We start from the raw sequence: 17,049 nt of genomic DNA on the forward strand, positions 1-17,049 counted from the left end.
TTTGCTATATTTATGAGTGAAAATACTTAGTTAAGACAAAAAAAATTGGAGCTGCAACTTTCCCATTACCTTAAACGAAACTTTATTTCACTGGTCTTTGACACTTTCCTATTTCTTACATGTAGAGTGAAACTAGAATGGTTTTAAAGATACATAAACACAAAGCTAGAATAACACCAACCATTGTTTATCTCCACTTCTTCATTGCTTTTCAGTACTAATCTAAATTTTCACAACCACGTGTGTGCACTGGGTAATAGACTGTTACAGAAGCAAATTTTTAGCCATAAGACTTGTCAGTAAAAACAAAGCAAGTAGATACCTGATATACAGACAGGCTTCGTTCCACATTCACTAACTGCGTTTTCATCAAGCATAATAATAAACTGACATGACTTTTTTTTATTATTTTTCTTTTTTAAACAGAAGTTCCTTTCAAATCATTGGAGCATTGTAAAGAGACTGTCAGCTATAATGTGGAATGGTGTCTTCAACTACAATACGTGGAATGTAGTGGTGATACATGGTATTGTGACACTGAGCTTCTTTCCCAAACTGCACCTTCAAAATGTGAAACCTGATTTTTGAGGTGATCGTTCACACCGACAACCGTACAAACAGCAGAGTCATGCACCTGGGTTAAAATAAAAAGGATGAGGTCAACATTTACCAGTTTTCCGTTTGTCTAGCCTAACTAATTTTCTTTTGACAATTCTAAAAGCAACAAGCAGATGCCGCCACCTAATGAAAACAGAGGCTGGAAGAGAAAGCCAGGCACAACTTTTTTTTTCTTTCCTTTTTTTGGGATAAAACAACTGCTTTAAGAGGAATATTTTGCAAGCAGGATTGATACAGTGTGGTGAGACATTTTCAATTAACATCAATAAAAAGGGTTCTTAAGGTTTTACATACAGATGATAGTCAATCTTGCAAAATACATGGAACCACATTAATGCACATACAACCGTCATTGTATTAAAATCAAGCAGCACCTGAACAGTAAGTAAAACTACAACGACAATCAATAATTAGTTTAAAAAATAATAAAAAACACAAAAGGAGCACTGCCTTTTTTTTTAGAAGCCTAATAATATGGAATGTCTTGCCTGAACAAATCTAACATGATTATTTGAGGGCCCTTGGAACTTTCAAACTGGGAATTTTGTGAATGTGATCAAGAAGCAATACACCAAGATGTCAGTGTCACAATACAGCCTGCCTCCTTTCTGTATGAGCACACAGCAGAATTGCAGTTAGCTGAATACGGGATTGTACGCGTGTCTTGGAAATTCAAACGTAAAAACCGTGGTTTTTTTTGGGGTCGTGAAGCAAATGGAACGCCTACCATCACAGTGTTTGGTGGAAATCAACTGCCAGTTCAATTACCAATACAATAAAACCTGTAAATATCATGAGGAATCACAAATAAGAAAAGTAACAAAAAAAATGGGATGGGGAAAATGCACAACAAAGGAATTTGGAAGGACGATTAAAATTCACAACACCCCTTCCCACCCCCCCAAGACCATACGCACAAACTTTCACGTCCTTTCACACTCAGTCACACTATACACAGGCTGACGCACTAAGCCGACAAACACAACAGCAACGTGGACTCACTAATCAATACGGCATGTTTCCACAAAGTGACTGAATCTGCTAACAACTGAAATTTACCCTGTCATCTCGCAGTGAACTGAGAGGATTAAACTACTTTGTCAGGAGCAATTCAGGCTGCTTGTCATACAGAAGTGGGAGGGGCTGATGGAGTGGAGGGGGATGTATATAAGCTGTCTGTGTTTAAGATAAAAGTGTGGGTGGATTAACAGTGCAATTCCATTAGTTTTCCCCATCTCCGGTTTCTGGCTCATCTGCCTGGTTTTCTGATGTCCACAGCTGGGGACAGAAAAAGGCACAATGTTACGACTGGCAGTGAAAAAACATCACACATCGCGATCAAGCTATATAAAAAAAAAAACAGCATTAAAAGTTTGAAACTCACAGTCAGGTTGTCCCTTAGTAGTTGCATGATCAGGGTGCTGTCTTTGTAGGAATCCTCATTCAAAGTGTCAAGTTCAGCGATGGCTTCATCAAATGCCTGAAATTCAGATGTTGGATTTGTTATTAAATATGTTTATTATCAAGCAGCATCCTTGTAAGGCTAGACTAAATAAAACTGAGTATTCTCTTTCAATCACTTAGCACTGTAAACTCAAATTCAGGCCATACCGTCTTAGCCAAGGTGCAGGCCTTGTCTGGGTTGTTGAGGATTTCATAGTAGAAGACTGAGAAGTTGAGGGCCAGACCAAGCCTTATGGGGTGTGTTGGCTGCATCTCCCCCTTGCTAATTTCAAATGCTTCCTGGTAGGCCTTCTGGGAATTATCCACCGTATCTTAATGAGGCAAAGGTTAACAAAAGAAACGCGAGTGTAAAAATTCAAAATAAATAACAACAGCAACAATGACAAAGAAGATGTTAAGAAACTACTGCACGCAATTTCAAATGAATGATGCATGTGTTCACTTACCCTTCTTGCTGTCCCCAGATGCAACCTCAGACAGGTATCTATAATAGTCGCCTTTCATTTTCAGGTAGAACACCTTGCTTTCAGGAGCGATTGCATTGGCGATGAGAAAGTTGTCCAGTAAGTTCTGAAAACAGTAGTTTGTTAATGATTTTGTAATAACACAAAAGCGCTTCAATCATATTTTTTTTATAAAGGAAACCCTTACAAGCACATCATTGCAGATTTCCTGCAGCTCAGTCTCAATCTTCTCCCGGTATTCACGTGCCATCTGCGTTTTTTTGTCATTGCCTTCAGCCTTCTGCTCAATGCTGGAGATGACGCGCCAGGATGAGCGGCGTGCCCCTACCACATTCTTGTAGGCAACCGAGAGAAGGTTGCGATCCTCATTTGACAGATCCCCGCTTTGCTCGGTCACCGACTTCATGGCTGCGGCCATGTCATCGTAGCGTTCGGCCTGCTCAGCAAGCTTGGCCTTCTGTACCAGGTCATTCTTGTCCATTTTCTAGACTGAGAGAGGGGAAAATAGAATATTGGAAGATTTTGTGAATATACAAAAGACAGTGATGGGTAATTCACAAGGTTAACAGGTCCTTACATATAATGTTTTACCATATTTTATGGCTGCAACTAACAATTCTATTCATAATCGATTCTTTGTTGATTATTTTCTCAATTAAACGAATACTTGTTTGGGCAAAGAAACAATAAAATATTCACATATAAGCAGTTGAAAATTCAAAAAAAAAAATCACTCAAAATTAAGTTTAACACATGAATTGATTAACAATCGATTAATCAAGTAATTGTTTCATCCCTAATATATTAATATCTGACCTGATCTCTTATATTAAATGCAATATTAATTTGTGTAAAACCACAAGATTCAATTAGGGATGTATTGATAAAGAATGTTATAACACATTTACTGCAATGTAAACTGGAGCAATTAATATGCATTTACTCGATTGACAACACTTTTTCAATCCCCTCATTTCATATAGCTTGTTACAAACACATCGCATTAATTGTATGTATACAATTGTAAATTTAATATTGGTCTTTGTGAGATGTGGTAATTTTAATCACAATGATAATATTTAACAGTAGTTTAGATATGCCCCCCCAAAAAATATGTATCTCGCCTGCTAGCGATAAAGACCATATGTCTAACCACAATGAAAGACAAATCTATATTATGATCATTTTAATAAAAAAAAACTTAAAAAAATTGTCGCAGAGATATGACCCATTACAATTATTTTTAACCGAAATAATCGTGAAATGTTCATATCGTCCCATCCCTTGAGGGAGTGAGACACAGCGAACTGGGCCCACAGGCAAGTGGGTCAACCATTCGCATCACTTGCTAATGCTAGCTGCTAGCAAGATCAGGTCCGCCAATCATGTCTATTTCCATGTAAATTTAATCTGAATATGAGAATATCTGATTCGTCTAATACGCTTTATAATTATTTAAGTGTAAAATTGACTACTGGCTCTTCCGCCGTTCATTCAACCGACCCTTTGCGGTAGCAGGCGAAGCCTTCCCGGGTCAGTTTGTAATGCCCTCCCCCGATGCTAGGGTGACATTTCGCTCGCCGATGTGAGCATTAGTTCACCGAATACGACGGATACAAGCGGTGGCTGGTTTTGCCTCATTTATGTCAGCGACTAAACTGGAAGATATCATGTTATTTTAGGCAAATCTGTCCCGTTGTTAACACAATAGCGCACAGCGAAGCAGCTACAGGCTATGTAGCTCCTGTCGTCAAATGTATGGTTACCGCTACATAACGGTTCGAACATAGGCCAGCGAAGAGCTACGGCGGCCTTTCAGCGTAAAAACGCACGTTTGAGTAAAGGCCTACTATGTTAGTCGATCGCATGACACACACGAGAAAGGAAATATTATATTTTGGAGTGTGAATTTTGCGTTTAACTCGTTTTAGGCAGCTGTATCGCGGCCCACCCAGACTGCCGATCCCGACAGAACAAAGTGTCATGGAATCCGACCGTCGGATAGCTCGCTAGCAGCTAACGCTAGCCAGCTAACCTGCTCCGCGAACATGATAGCTTCTCAACGGGATCCCAGCGGACACGGTGCAACGGGCGTTTCAAAATTCAAACACGAATGGAGTATCTCGTGTTATAACGGGCTTTTCGTGACCGCGGCACGACCATACTCACAATATGGGTGACTTTTAGTCCTGCTTTTATCGCTCTCTCTCTGGACGATTGAGCCTCCGTCCTCCGTTAGGTCAGCGTATCGCTCAGGGCAGTACCACTTCCGCTACACTGGCACTTCTGTTTCCTCTTCTCTCACCGCACACATCTGCCTCACCTAATGCAGCTACTATTCACATGCTAAATAACAGCTGAGCAAAGGAAACGCCATTGTTATCATTGTTATCATTGTTATGTGCTCTTTTTTTAACATATTAACGGGGATTTTTTTAGAGACGTAGTGTAAACGACCATGTTCACAATAACGCGGTTTTTTTATCAGTCTCTGCACTGCAGCAGCACAGAAGAGGAAATGGTGTACACTAACATTTTTATTTAATTTGCGTATCTCGAACGGCAAATTATTCATATATATTCTTCAAATTCTTAAAAAAAAATGTATGTGTATATATGTACGTATATATGTATATATACAATACGTATATATTATATATGAACATATACACGCATATATACATACACATTTGTACACACACATATACATATATACACATACATACATATTATATCTAACTAAATCTAAAAGTAACAACTGTATTTTTAAGTATCCAACTCAGATAGCAAAAATAGCTACAATACAGAATTGTCTTTATTTTGGACTCACTTTGTTACAGTATATTTACAATGTATTATCACTGTCCTGTGAGAAGGGAAGCCCAAATCTCTGTGTCCCAATTTATGAGATGTACAGTATGTTGATATAAAGCTGGACAGACAGAGGCCATTTCTCTGAGCTCATGAAAAGTTTTCTTTTTCGAGATATTAAAAGAAGTCATATTGGACACGCGTGTGTACTCTCACACACCATTTGGGGGAAATATCAGGATTGCGATTGTGATTTGCTTTGTTATTTCATATATAAGTCAATCTTAATTTGGACATTCATGTTCTAATAGAGTGAAACCAGATTGAATTTAAGGTATAATTTGACACCACAGAGAGAGTACAGAATAAACCTTGGGTCAGAAATGCTGCATACTGCATTTATCCTAAATTGAAGCCTTTGCGAATCACAGTTGTGCCACTTTGGCTGTTGAAACATTCCACTTGTTGGAGACATCTGTGCCTATATACAGCATTCTGAAATTCCTGTTTTCTGCAAAGGTCCCCGCCCCCCCTTGTGGGTAAACAACTTTTAACTTCTCAGCTTTAACATTATCACAACACTGTTCAAATATATAGTAAATAATTGGGACAATCAAATTGGGCAGAGGTGTGTGCATTGTAGGCAAGTTGACGTCATAATATGGCAAGGTCAAAGGTCAATGTCACTGACATGTCAATGACACTGTCCCTTTGTATATGTATATACTGTCCCTCTATATAATGTATCATCTAATGCCCTGTGCACCTAATTAAAAATATTGTAATGTTATGTTTTAGTTGATTTTAGAATTGGACACAAATGTATAGTGTGTATAAAAGTGTTTAAAATCTTCTACTATGTAATATTCAGCGTGTTTGTGAAATGAAACAGAAATTATGAGGATTTTCTATCTCTTTTTAAGAAAAATGCACGACAGTAGACAATGATGAACAAACTGTCGTGAGGATTTATTGTGGTTTTTGGATATTTAGTGTGTGAAGGGTAGGGGCATAGGGCCTGTATAAAGAGTGTGTCGTAGGAGGAAGTAGGTTGGTTGGTTGCAGTGAAAGAAACAGCTCTGGTGGCGAAATGGAAGAGTAAATGCAGTACTATTGTTTTTCTGTAATTTTCGGTAAATGGATTTTTGTGTATATAGATTTTGTTTTTTGGAGAAGAGTGAAGAAGAGTTGGTAATGGTCTATATTTATAGATTTTTGTAGTTTTTCATTACAGTTTTGGCATTCACCCATTCTCACGCTGCAACATGGGGTTAAGTGTATTACTCAAGGACACATATAGACTAGCAGATCCAGGAATTAAACCCACAACCTTCCAGTTGAATGACAACTTGTCACTTTTTTTTAATACTTACATTTTATATCAGAAAATCACTGTTGATACTTAAGTACAGTTAATATCATATACTTTAAGACTTTTACTTAAGTAATATTAGGAAAAAGGGGACTGTAACTTCTACCAAAGTCCTTTTCTGGTAACATCACTTTTAGGTACTTTATATAAGACACTAATTTAATTGCAGGTCAAAAACTGCACATTATCATCGTGCTCAAATCGTATGTCTGGCACCTTTAGGAGATAAGGTAAGGTGACAGAACAAGCAGCTTGTGTGATGGTGGAATATGCATTTATTTATCAATGCTGGGCCTTGAACTAAAACAAAGAAATGCAAACCCCCTTACAGCTGTCACAAGCCAGAAAGAAAAAAGAGCACTTTTGCTTCAAACAGGACTAAAAGCACTCAGAAAATCATCAGGAACGTTGCTACTTGATCTTTTTATAATCAATCAACAAAACCCAAGTGATAGATCATTTCAGCACATTGAAATGGTCGAGTAGCCTTTGATGCTTCTTATTTGGATGCAAAGGAGCTGTAATGGTCTGCGGTGGTGGAGCTAATGTGTTTTCCAAGTAAGATGTTGATTCACGTCCAATTGAGGAGAAAAGGCACTTGTGCTAATTTGACTAAGAGAGCGGCTTCAAAAATGGAAAAATGCTTGACATGCCGTGTATATTCTTGAAAAACAAATCTTTCAAAAAAATTCAGCCTTCTGTTATGAAGTTATGTAAAGTGAAGTTTTAAGGCTGAAAAATGAAAGTTTTCTTTCTCCAGGCGAGTTCAATGCTTGCTTTGGCAGCTCATTTAATGAATAAGTCAATTGTTCACCATCAGTTACAGGAACCTGAGACCACTCTGTTTTTCCAGTGAAACATTCTTTTATGGGACAAAGTAAAAAAAAAAAAAAAATGTTGAGAGCAACATTCCTTAAATTCACTCAATCAATATTTAAAATCATACCTAACCATATGAGTTCCACATGTTCTCCTCTATGTGCACTACACAGTGAAGTGTTTGTTGAAACGAAAACAATAATAATTGCTTGTATTAAAGAGTCATCATGAGAGTGAGAGAAGGACAGCATGTATTGAGTTAAAGTCTGTTTCCCCGTCTTACCCAGCGGTATACTGGCAGCTGAATAAAAACTGGATGGAAAAATTTTTCCTCCTCACATTTACCTCAGATCCCAGTCTCGCAGACAGCTCCCTCTCCTTCCTCTCTCTCCAAGACACCATGATACAATTAAGGACTTTAATTTTCACATTCGTCGTGCTCCTGTGGACACTATGTTCTGCAGCAAAGGTCGAATACATGGAAGCAAGAAAACTCAAGGTAAGACATTATTCACTGCACCGGAGGACATGTAGAACAGTGTTGATGAGGATTTTTATTGAAGATTTTATGTATTTCCTTTATTTGCAGAGAGACATTGTAAACCTTGCGGACTATGGCTTCCAACAAGACAAAGACTCTGACTCGGCATCTCCAGCAACCGCCGGTAAGGTTCCTTTTAAAAGTTTAATAGTGGTTCAAAGCAGATTATGCAACAGTTGTCAGGGCATCCTTCCACATTTTTGTGAATGTACTTACAGTCCGTATTATGTAATAACTCAGGGCCGATCAAGTGTCTCCAGCCACACTGCCGTGACCAATTGATTCAGAAGTACCGCAAGCGCTTGAAAAAAAGGGAAAAAAAGGGAAAAGAAAAGTAAAATCAAGAGTGATTTGTTTTCCAGAGTTACCCACATGTCTCCTGTGCGTTTGCCTGACTGGATCAGTTTATTGTGAGGAGGTTTCCCCTGAAATGTCATCAGTTCCAGCGCTGCCAAAGGAAACGGCGTACCTCTACGCTCGCTTCAACAAAATCACAAGAATACGCAATAAAGACTTTGCAGATATGGGTAAATAAAAGTTGTCCACATGTTAAATAAAACTCTGTGCCTCTTGCAAACGCTCTCCTTTTTCCTTTTTTTTTTACTTTTTCCAGCCACATTAAGGAGAATCGACCTAACTGGGAATCTCATCACCGAGATAGAAGACGGCGCCTTTTCCAGACTTCCTAATCTGGAGGAGCTCACCCTCGCGGATAACAGACTGACCAAACTCCCAATGCTTCCCAACGGTCTGGTCACATTCAATGCCAATTTCAACAGGCTTAAAACGCAGGGTGTAAAGGCAAACGCTTTCAAAGTAAGTGCTTTTTTGTTTACTCATTCTATGCTGAATTCTGTGCGGTGGATGTGTGTTTGAGGACAGTGGCACCTTTTTGTTGTTGTTGCAGAAACTCACCAGACTGGCTTATCTTTACCTGGGAAACAATGAACTGACAGGAGTGCCACACCTCCCAGAGTCTCTGCACGTCGTGCACCTGCATGTAAGTTCAACTGTAAATCACTGGTGTCCCGACAGAGATGCTCTGTAGAAGCGATTAGGTTTTTTTTACTGCCTGTGGAGGGAGCCAGTAGCAGTTATGTGACCATCCAACTTTGTGTCCTTAACCCCCGCAGAACAACAAGATCTCCACAATAACAGATGAGACGTTCTGCAAAGGTAACACCAGTTACTACATCCGGAGCAACATGGACCAGGTGAGGCTGGACGGGAACCCGGTGAAGCTGTCGCAGCACCCCAACAGCTTTGTGTGTCTGCAGACTCTTCCTGTCGGATGGTACAACTGAGAGATCACTCAAGCATCCGTTAGACAGACGTAAACCTAGGGCTGGATGTTCTGTGTTAACTGAAGGGTGCAAAAAGGAAAAGAAAAATACCATTTAGAAAATGCGGTTTTCAACTTATCTTTTATATATTTAAATCTAACAGTAACAGTACAGTTCAACACAGTGTGGCCGAGACGGAAAATAAAAAAATATGATAAAAAGATCCAGTGTGTAACATTTAGGAGGCAGAGATTGAATATATCATCCACAATGGGCTGTTCACATGCAACACATGCAACATCGCTTTGTTGTGTGCACAAATACATTCTTTTTGAATGCAGCGAGTGCTTTCAGGACATCTTTAGATACAAGGACTTTTGTAAAACTCTGAAATAATCTTTAAACCTCTCATTATCCTGATAAGAAGCAGCTGAACGACATCCACAACACCACATTTTCATTTAAAGCATAATTGAACACCAGAGGTTGTAGCTCAGTTTCAGAGGTGATTTGTCAGTACACGTTAAATCACATATCACACATCATGTGTCATGTGCAGGGCCGGTGTAAACAGGAAGCTGGTGGTCAGAGAGTATAACTAACAAGTAACAACAATGGTATTTAAACCACTGATGAAGTGAAAGTAGCATGGTAACGTGGGAACTTTTTGTTCACACCTGATAGTGGCGCAGCTGAGGAAGTGAATGTGTGTGTGCAACGGTCATGATTTTTATTTCTTTTTAAAGGTCTCTGTTTTGCCTGTCCACACTAAAACACAGCGCCAGGGTTTTCTAATGATCACAGAGCCAGCAGCATTCTTACACTTTAGAACATGTGCATTTTTTAAAGGAAAATGTTGTAGTATGGATGTAGGCTATGATTCTGTCTTTATTTTATGTCTTTATTAATTAATTCACTGAAGCTGCAGCAACCGCGGTCATTTTAAAAAACAAATCGGCTTTTTTGACATTGCATGTGAAAGGCCACCCCATGTGCTTTTGTACAATTGCTTAAAAAAAGAGTTTGGTTTTCCGTGCCTTAGAATAAGAAGAAGTTAAATATGTACTCAAGCAACAGTCTCAAGGTCTATCAGAAGAAACACGCCCATGTGAAGACGCGAAAACGCACCCACTGGATGCTGATTTTTTCAGACTCAGGTTGTGACTGCAAATATTGCTTTTCCATTATACAGTTCTACCTCGACTCGTCTTTTCCATTAGCGATAGTACCTGGTACTTTTTTTTAGTACCTGCTCTGGCGAGGTTCTAAGCGAGCCGAGTCAATACTAAAATGTGACGTCGACAGACTGCCGCCCACCAATTGGTCAGAGAGTGTCGTCACTGGAAGAGTCACGAGCGCGATGTCCGAACAATGCCGAACTGTAGATCAGTGAAAGACTTGAAAGATCCTGAAAACATGTGTTAATCTCCAACATTTAGCAAGAAAACGTCTAAAATCTTAACGACAGCACTGACAAAAGACTGGATCGTAAACCAAATCACTACCCGTTCACACGTACTTTAGTTCAGTCTGTGCTCCGGTCATGCAGGAAGTACTGAACTAATCTTTTTGATTCTAATGATTCTAATGATTCAATTTCACCGAAAACAACTGCTTTGCCCGTCACAAGTTTGTGTGTTTGCGTCGCGTATAATCGCAGCAGTTTCACACAGACGAGCTACGACGACCCCGCCCACGTGGAGGAGGTACTATGAAGAGAGTCGAGCTGAGCCAAGCCGTGCTTGAGCTGTATAGTGGAAAAGCGCCAATAGACTCTTCTAAGGTCTTCCAAAATCAGCCTGAATGGACAAACCTGACAGTGAGTAGGTTTCACGTTTAGAAGAGGAACATCTTTTCTGGTATGTGAAGGCCACCGTAGTTCCCCGGAGTCCATTATCTGTCACTAATTCTTACACACTAGACCTTTAAGGGGCGGGTCAGCTTGTGTTTTTTTAGTTTTTTTATTGTCGTTTTATCGCTTCCCGTCGGTTTTATCCGCGAGTGCGAGACAAATCGTCAAGATGTCGATGAACACAAAGGCTCTTTTTGTATTTCCATGAGTAACAAATACAGCTGAGACTGTTTTTACTTGGCAGGTGCTGTGGATTTTTTAAACATAATGGATTTTCTGTGAAAGCAATGGTTACTATGAACATATGAGATGTTTTGTCGCACTCTTTGTTTTCATCTCTCACAGAGTCATATTAAAGCTGCTGAGTTGCTGTTTTTTTTTTTTTTTTTTTTTAAACCAAAGACCATATAAACAATAAAAACCTGCATGTTGGAAGAGAGTTCTCCGTCATCACTGCGTGCTGATTACTGTGCTAATGTTGTTGTTGTTGAACCAGTGGCATGTTTTTTAGATTAGGCGAGAGTCTATGATTTGTCCTTCGTCGACACATGTTGAGTCCACATCAGATGGGACAGCTGTTCACTTGGCTGCAGGCTCGTCCAGAACGACGGGTCCATCTGCTATCCTGCGCTGGTACTCCCGTTCCGATTGTTTCCTCCGGTACACGTCATCTGGGGAAAGAGGTGGAAAAATAATATGCTCAGATGAGATGCAGATAATACAGACAGCTTTGGATGCAGGTGAAGGTGCACTGAGGTTTCCCCCCACTGGTGACACATGCATTAATATACTTATTATCAAATGATCATATTATACTGTACTTTTCTTTCTTGTTTTTATAAGTTTTCAAAAGTCAAATAGAACTGCACAATTAATTGCAAAGTAATCACAATGTAAACCAGTGCAATATCCAATATCTATGATTGAAAGGCAATGCCATTTATTTGATTGCTGCGATGATTAGTCCACAGATTCTCTGCTGTTAATTAGAGGTCGACCATTATGGGTCTTTTCTATGGTTGATACCAATTTTTAAGAAATCTGGGCATACGAGAAGCATATTTTCTTTTTTTGACACAATAGAACCATTTAGTGAAGACAAATAATACAAAAAAAAATGTTAACTTCAGTCACCAGTTATTGAACAACACTACTAGTCTGTCTCTTCACTTATGGAGTGTCTTCCTGTATCACCATTTGTCCAATGACATGTTGATGTTTTGCAAATAGAAATTCGCAGATGAAAATTAGCTCTTTTAGCAACTAAAACTTTTAGCAAAATTGCCCCTGGTGGCTTTTCACAACATTTTATTTCCTAATTGGAAAATAAGCATCTCAGTCTGATTTTGTAATATACGAACATATGAAAGGTGTTGCAACAGAGAGAAAAAAAGTATGGGAGCATTTCTTGAGCCATTTTGCACAACAGAGCAGTTTTCCACTGTTTGTTTTAATAGGAGCAGAACCAGTGTAATTAAAAACCCTCATGTTTGTCAGTAAGTTCCAAGCTTACTTGACATTAAATGGCCCTAAGCCACCATTGGTGAAATTTTCACCTGTCGTCTGTGCTTTCCATCATCTGACAAATCCATGAAAAAGGTTTGGAGCAGTTCTGAAACTGACCAGACTGAAATTTCTTAAATCCATGTGTTGTTTTTAATGTCAGACATCAAATAAATGCCTTGTTCCTTCACTGTTACTGAGGACTTTTATAAACCCTGGAAAGACACATCATAAACAATCAACTTCCATCCAGAAAAATGAAACAAGCAGAGGAGAAAAAATATTCTCAGAGTACAAGTGGATAAAAATGTGCAGGATTGCAGTTTTTTTTTCCCCTTCTTTTTATAACAGAAGGGCTTTGAGCCTTCGCTTCTTCTGAAGTGGCACATTTGAGCACATCTGGAAAAATGTAATATGGCTTCAATGAGAGCAGAAAAACACTTTAGAGACTTGTGAGTGGAACTGATGTATATCTACTCTGTACAGGTACAACTAATTACATTCTCTAGTTCAAATCTCTCAAATGTCAAGATTCCTTGCTTTGATTATTACTGAAAATAAGGATTTTCAAGATTTCAATTATTTGTTGGACCAAAAAAAAGTAATTTAAGTTCTTATTTTGAACTTTGGGACAGATAAAATAAGCAGTTTTCACCATGTAATAATTTATTCATTCAAATTTTAAGAATATGGGTATTATACGTATATCACCTCTTCAATTCAAGACTATTTGGGACTTTGCATTGTCATAAAAACAAATTATGAATAATAACAGTTTTTTAGTACTTCCCATCATTTTTTTATACTTAACTTTGAGGAAAAATAGAGAACGAGATAAACAGATGGTCTGATAAATCAATTTCTAATCTTGAAATGTCCCATAAAGGTTTTTTAATGGTTGAGGAGGTGGAAAAACTGGCACATCAGATAAATCGAATAAAGGATGATGTGAAGAAATGAAAACGACTGAACCATCACTCTTCTTCATTTCTCTGCACTGGAACAGATGGTGGAAATGGCAGAGGAGAGGAGGTATGTGTGGACTGAAGAATGAAGAAACCACCACATTCCCTGATTTATTGCAAAAAAGCAAATACTACTACAATAATGGATGGGAAGCATCAGTGGTGCTGATTTAAGTGGTGGACAGCACACACATAATTGCACTTTTTTTATGATTTATTGACAATTAGGCCAAGATTTATAATAAAACTGCACAAATTGTCATCACTGACTAACACGATACAATTGTCGTATATCTGCTCCTGGTCTCTCTCTTCTGTCTCTACCTCATCTCCCTCTAATCCTTTCTCTCCCCCCTATCAGTCCCCCACCTCTCTTCTGTCCCCCATTTTTCCTTTCACCCCAACTAGTCGAGGCAGATGCTGCACATCTTTGAGTCTGGTTCTGTCAGAGATTTCTACTTCTGTTAAAAGGGAGTTTTTTTCTCTCCACTGATGCCTAGTGTTTGCTCATGTGTGAATTGTTGGGTTTCACTGCTTTCAATGATGTTGTCTTCGTACAGTGCCTTGAGATAATGTATGTTATGATTTGGCACGATACAAATAAAATTGAATTGAATATTATCCTGAAAAATGCAAGTGTCTGAATAATTACCAAGCGGCCACAGTGCTCTACATGGTATTTTGCACACTCATTCATGTACATAGCATGTTAAAAGTCCAATTATGGTCAGACTAAGACAATACTTTCAGTTTTTCCTAATATCATGTAAACATGTTAGTCCGACTAAAACCGAGCTAGTCTTAGTCGGACTAACACACCTGGATAATGTGATTCATAGTCCGATTACTCCTCTATTGGCTGATTGGGACTTGGTTTGCTGCACATGCACCAAAATTTCCTCTTCAGACTTAGACCCAGAAGAAGAAGGAGACAATGTATAAACTGCAGTAATGTTGCTGAAAATCATATGGCGGCTTTGTCTTTCTCCGGATAAAACAGCAAAAACAAGAGCCATGTGCAATCTAATTTGTGTACGGAACATACAGAACCACAGCATGATCCATCTCATTCAATACGCACTAGCTTATGGAGAGATACAGGGTTAAGATTGCTTGTCTTAGTCGGACTACGGCCTTAGCTCGATTAAACTGTGCATGTATAAACGTACTGATGGTAGCAACAGGTCTATAGTTAAACATTACACTACACTACACTACAAGTGAAATTGACAGTAAAGTAGCAGTGTTTGCTGGCAGCCAATTTGGAATCCCATGAGTTGGAAATCCGAGTCCAGGACACATTCGTTACCGAGAAACCTCAGAAATTCTGAGTACAAATGGAACGTACCATGAAGGTTAGGTTAGAGAGGTGGGGCTATGACATCAAAGTTGCATTTTGTTTATATACACAATATACAACCAATAGGGGTGACGCCATCTTGATTGTAAATTGAATATTGATTGAATAGTCATCACGATCTCGACCTTTAAAAGCAAAAGGTAGAATTGAGGATTTAACCACGTTGTTTTGTCAACAACTCGCTTTGTCGCCAAGAAAACCACAATATTTAAGCTATGTTGCGCGTGTAGCATAGCACAGGACATCTTCACATGCATCATAAGGACGTAGATGTAACAGGCAACTCTAAGCATTTACAATTACAATTACATTTGACAATAAGGCCTTAGTGTGGTACATTGCAAAAAAGAGATGGGCATTACATCACTCATGACATCACTAATAACGTAATAAAGTGTGTTTTAAGATTTTTTTTACCCCATTTTCCCAAAAAATTGTGTTTTAGAGCTCACACAACACCTATTCCATGTAGATAAGAAGCAGATGTCATACAACACTTTGGTGGGTTCTCTTTAACTCGTTCTGTGTACGAGTTCTCCAAGGCCAGTGTGGCATGGACATACATGGCTATGGGGGGGTCATTAGGTTCCCAGGAACAAGCGTTTGCCCCAGAGATTCATCCGCCCATGGCAGTAGACTCACAGTATTGTATATTGTACACAGCAGTAGTACGTACACGTACGTACACACACACACACACACACTGTATTATTGTATTATTATTGTACCTTTACCGTTTTAATGTGTACATTAAACAGGTGAGATCAGGTGAGTTTGTCTCCAGCTGATAAGAAGAGACAGTGGACGGGTAGTTACTGAAGCTAACAGGCGAACAACAGACATCACGACAGCTGCACAATTCTACGTTTTACATTTTAACAGACGCTCCGTCTGTCGTTGTTTACTCACAGAAAGTCTCTTTTCCGATCCTCACGTTGATCATGATCCACTCCATGACTCCTCCGATGCAAAAGAAGATGGGGAGAAACCTGTACGTCCCTAGTGTACGTTTACCCGGGACAAGGCTCAGGAAATATCGAATGTTTTGACTGCGTCGAAACATCCTCGCTAAATGACACCGAAAAACATACACAAGGGCAGTGAGAACAGCGTGGGTCCCCAACGTGTCCTTTACCAATGTTACGAGAGGGACTGACGTGCCGGGCGTGCTCGTTTGGTTCCGTGGCATAAAGCAAACGGGCGGTGAGAGCAAGAAAGCAGAAGCGAACCTTTGGCGTCTCCGTTAACGGAAGACGAAACAAACGCACCCAGGAAGAGCCGCGATGTTGCGTTCAAGTGCTATCGTTTTGGTTGGGAGAAAAGAAAACGTTTTGGTCAGCGTATGCGCGCGTGTAACGAATCGACGACGTCTTCTACTTGACAGTGTTATGTGCAGATAAGTTCAAAGTCAGTGCCATTTTGTCCTAAATGTTATACATAGATTTGTTTTCATGTAGCGACGTGTTACACGTTTGTGACTTCGGCGGTTTATCTAAGTGTCTACACGGTTAGCATAGCTAACTACCTTCATGAGGGAAAGGGGCGTTGTCTTTCCAACTCTGCCGACAGTCCATGAATGCAGCACCAAGGTTTACCAGACTTTACTTGTGTGATGACATCGATTTAAGATTTTTCATCTATGCGATATTTTTTTCATCATTATAGTTTCAAGGTCACACAAACTCAAGTTGTTCTGTTCTTACAACTTTAATCCATCCACAAAACAGCAACACGTTTGTATTTTAATGTATATAAAAGCTGTTTTTCTCAGGTACTTTTGTACATTTCTTACATTATCGCAAATTATATTATAATACCGCTGCCCACAGTACTGCACTGCCCCCAAAATATTTAGCACTGATGCTATACCATTACTTACTCTCACACAGGACTGTGAAACTACCTCACAGAGGTGACATTTTAACAGGTTAGTGCTATTTGCACCATGGCCTTCTCTGTTGTGCCATGCAATTAGGCATTTTATTTTCTGTATTCCA

At 39.2% G+C, this 17,049-nt stretch overlaps 3 protein-coding genes across 3 annotated transcripts; 1 reads left to right on the plus strand and 2 right to left on the minus strand.

The window, feature by feature from the left end:
- Positions 1–65: 65 nt before the first annotated feature.
- Positions 66–4,871, minus strand: LOC131468705 (14-3-3 protein beta/alpha-1). The gene is made up of 6 exons (XM_058643231.1): positions 4,716–4,871; positions 2,734–3,035; positions 2,529–2,652; positions 2,230–2,393; positions 2,003–2,098; positions 66–1,896 (listed from the first exon to the last, which is right to left on the minus strand). Exons 2-6 carry the CDS (start codon positions 3,025–3,027, stop codon positions 1,840–1,842), a joined length of 735 nt encoding a protein of 244 aa, XP_058499214.1. The 5' UTR covers positions 3,028–3,035; positions 4,716–4,871; the 3' UTR covers positions 66–1,839.
- A 2,981-nt stretch (positions 4,872–7,852) lies between these two features.
- Positions 7,853–9,595, plus strand: LOC131468998 (mimecan-like). The gene is made up of 6 exons (XM_058643774.1): positions 7,853–8,047; positions 8,138–8,213; positions 8,452–8,616; positions 8,703–8,905; positions 8,997–9,089; positions 9,223–9,595. The coding sequence occupies exons 1-6, from the start codon at positions 7,865–7,867 to the stop codon at positions 9,391–9,393; spliced, it is 891 nt and encodes a 296-aa protein (XP_058499757.1). The 5' UTR covers positions 7,853–7,864; the 3' UTR covers positions 9,394–9,595.
- On the minus strand, positions 8,083–16,280 carry LOC131468999 (ubiquinol-cytochrome-c reductase complex assembly factor 5). Its single transcript, XM_058643775.1, has 3 exons — positions 15,962–16,280; positions 11,647–11,895; positions 8,083–9,452 (listed from the first exon to the last, which is right to left on the minus strand). Exons 1-2 carry the CDS (start codon positions 16,239–16,241, stop codon positions 11,804–11,806), a joined length of 372 nt encoding a protein of 123 aa, XP_058499758.1. The 5' UTR covers positions 16,242–16,280; the 3' UTR covers positions 8,083–9,452; positions 11,647–11,803.
- Positions 16,281–17,049: the final 769 nt, after the last annotated feature.

The sequence above is a fragment of the Solea solea genome, chromosome 11 (assembly GCF_958295425.1).
Source record: "Solea solea chromosome 11, fSolSol10.1, whole genome shotgun sequence".
Taxonomy (NCBI): domain Eukaryota; kingdom Metazoa; phylum Chordata; class Actinopteri; order Pleuronectiformes; family Soleidae; genus Solea; species Solea solea.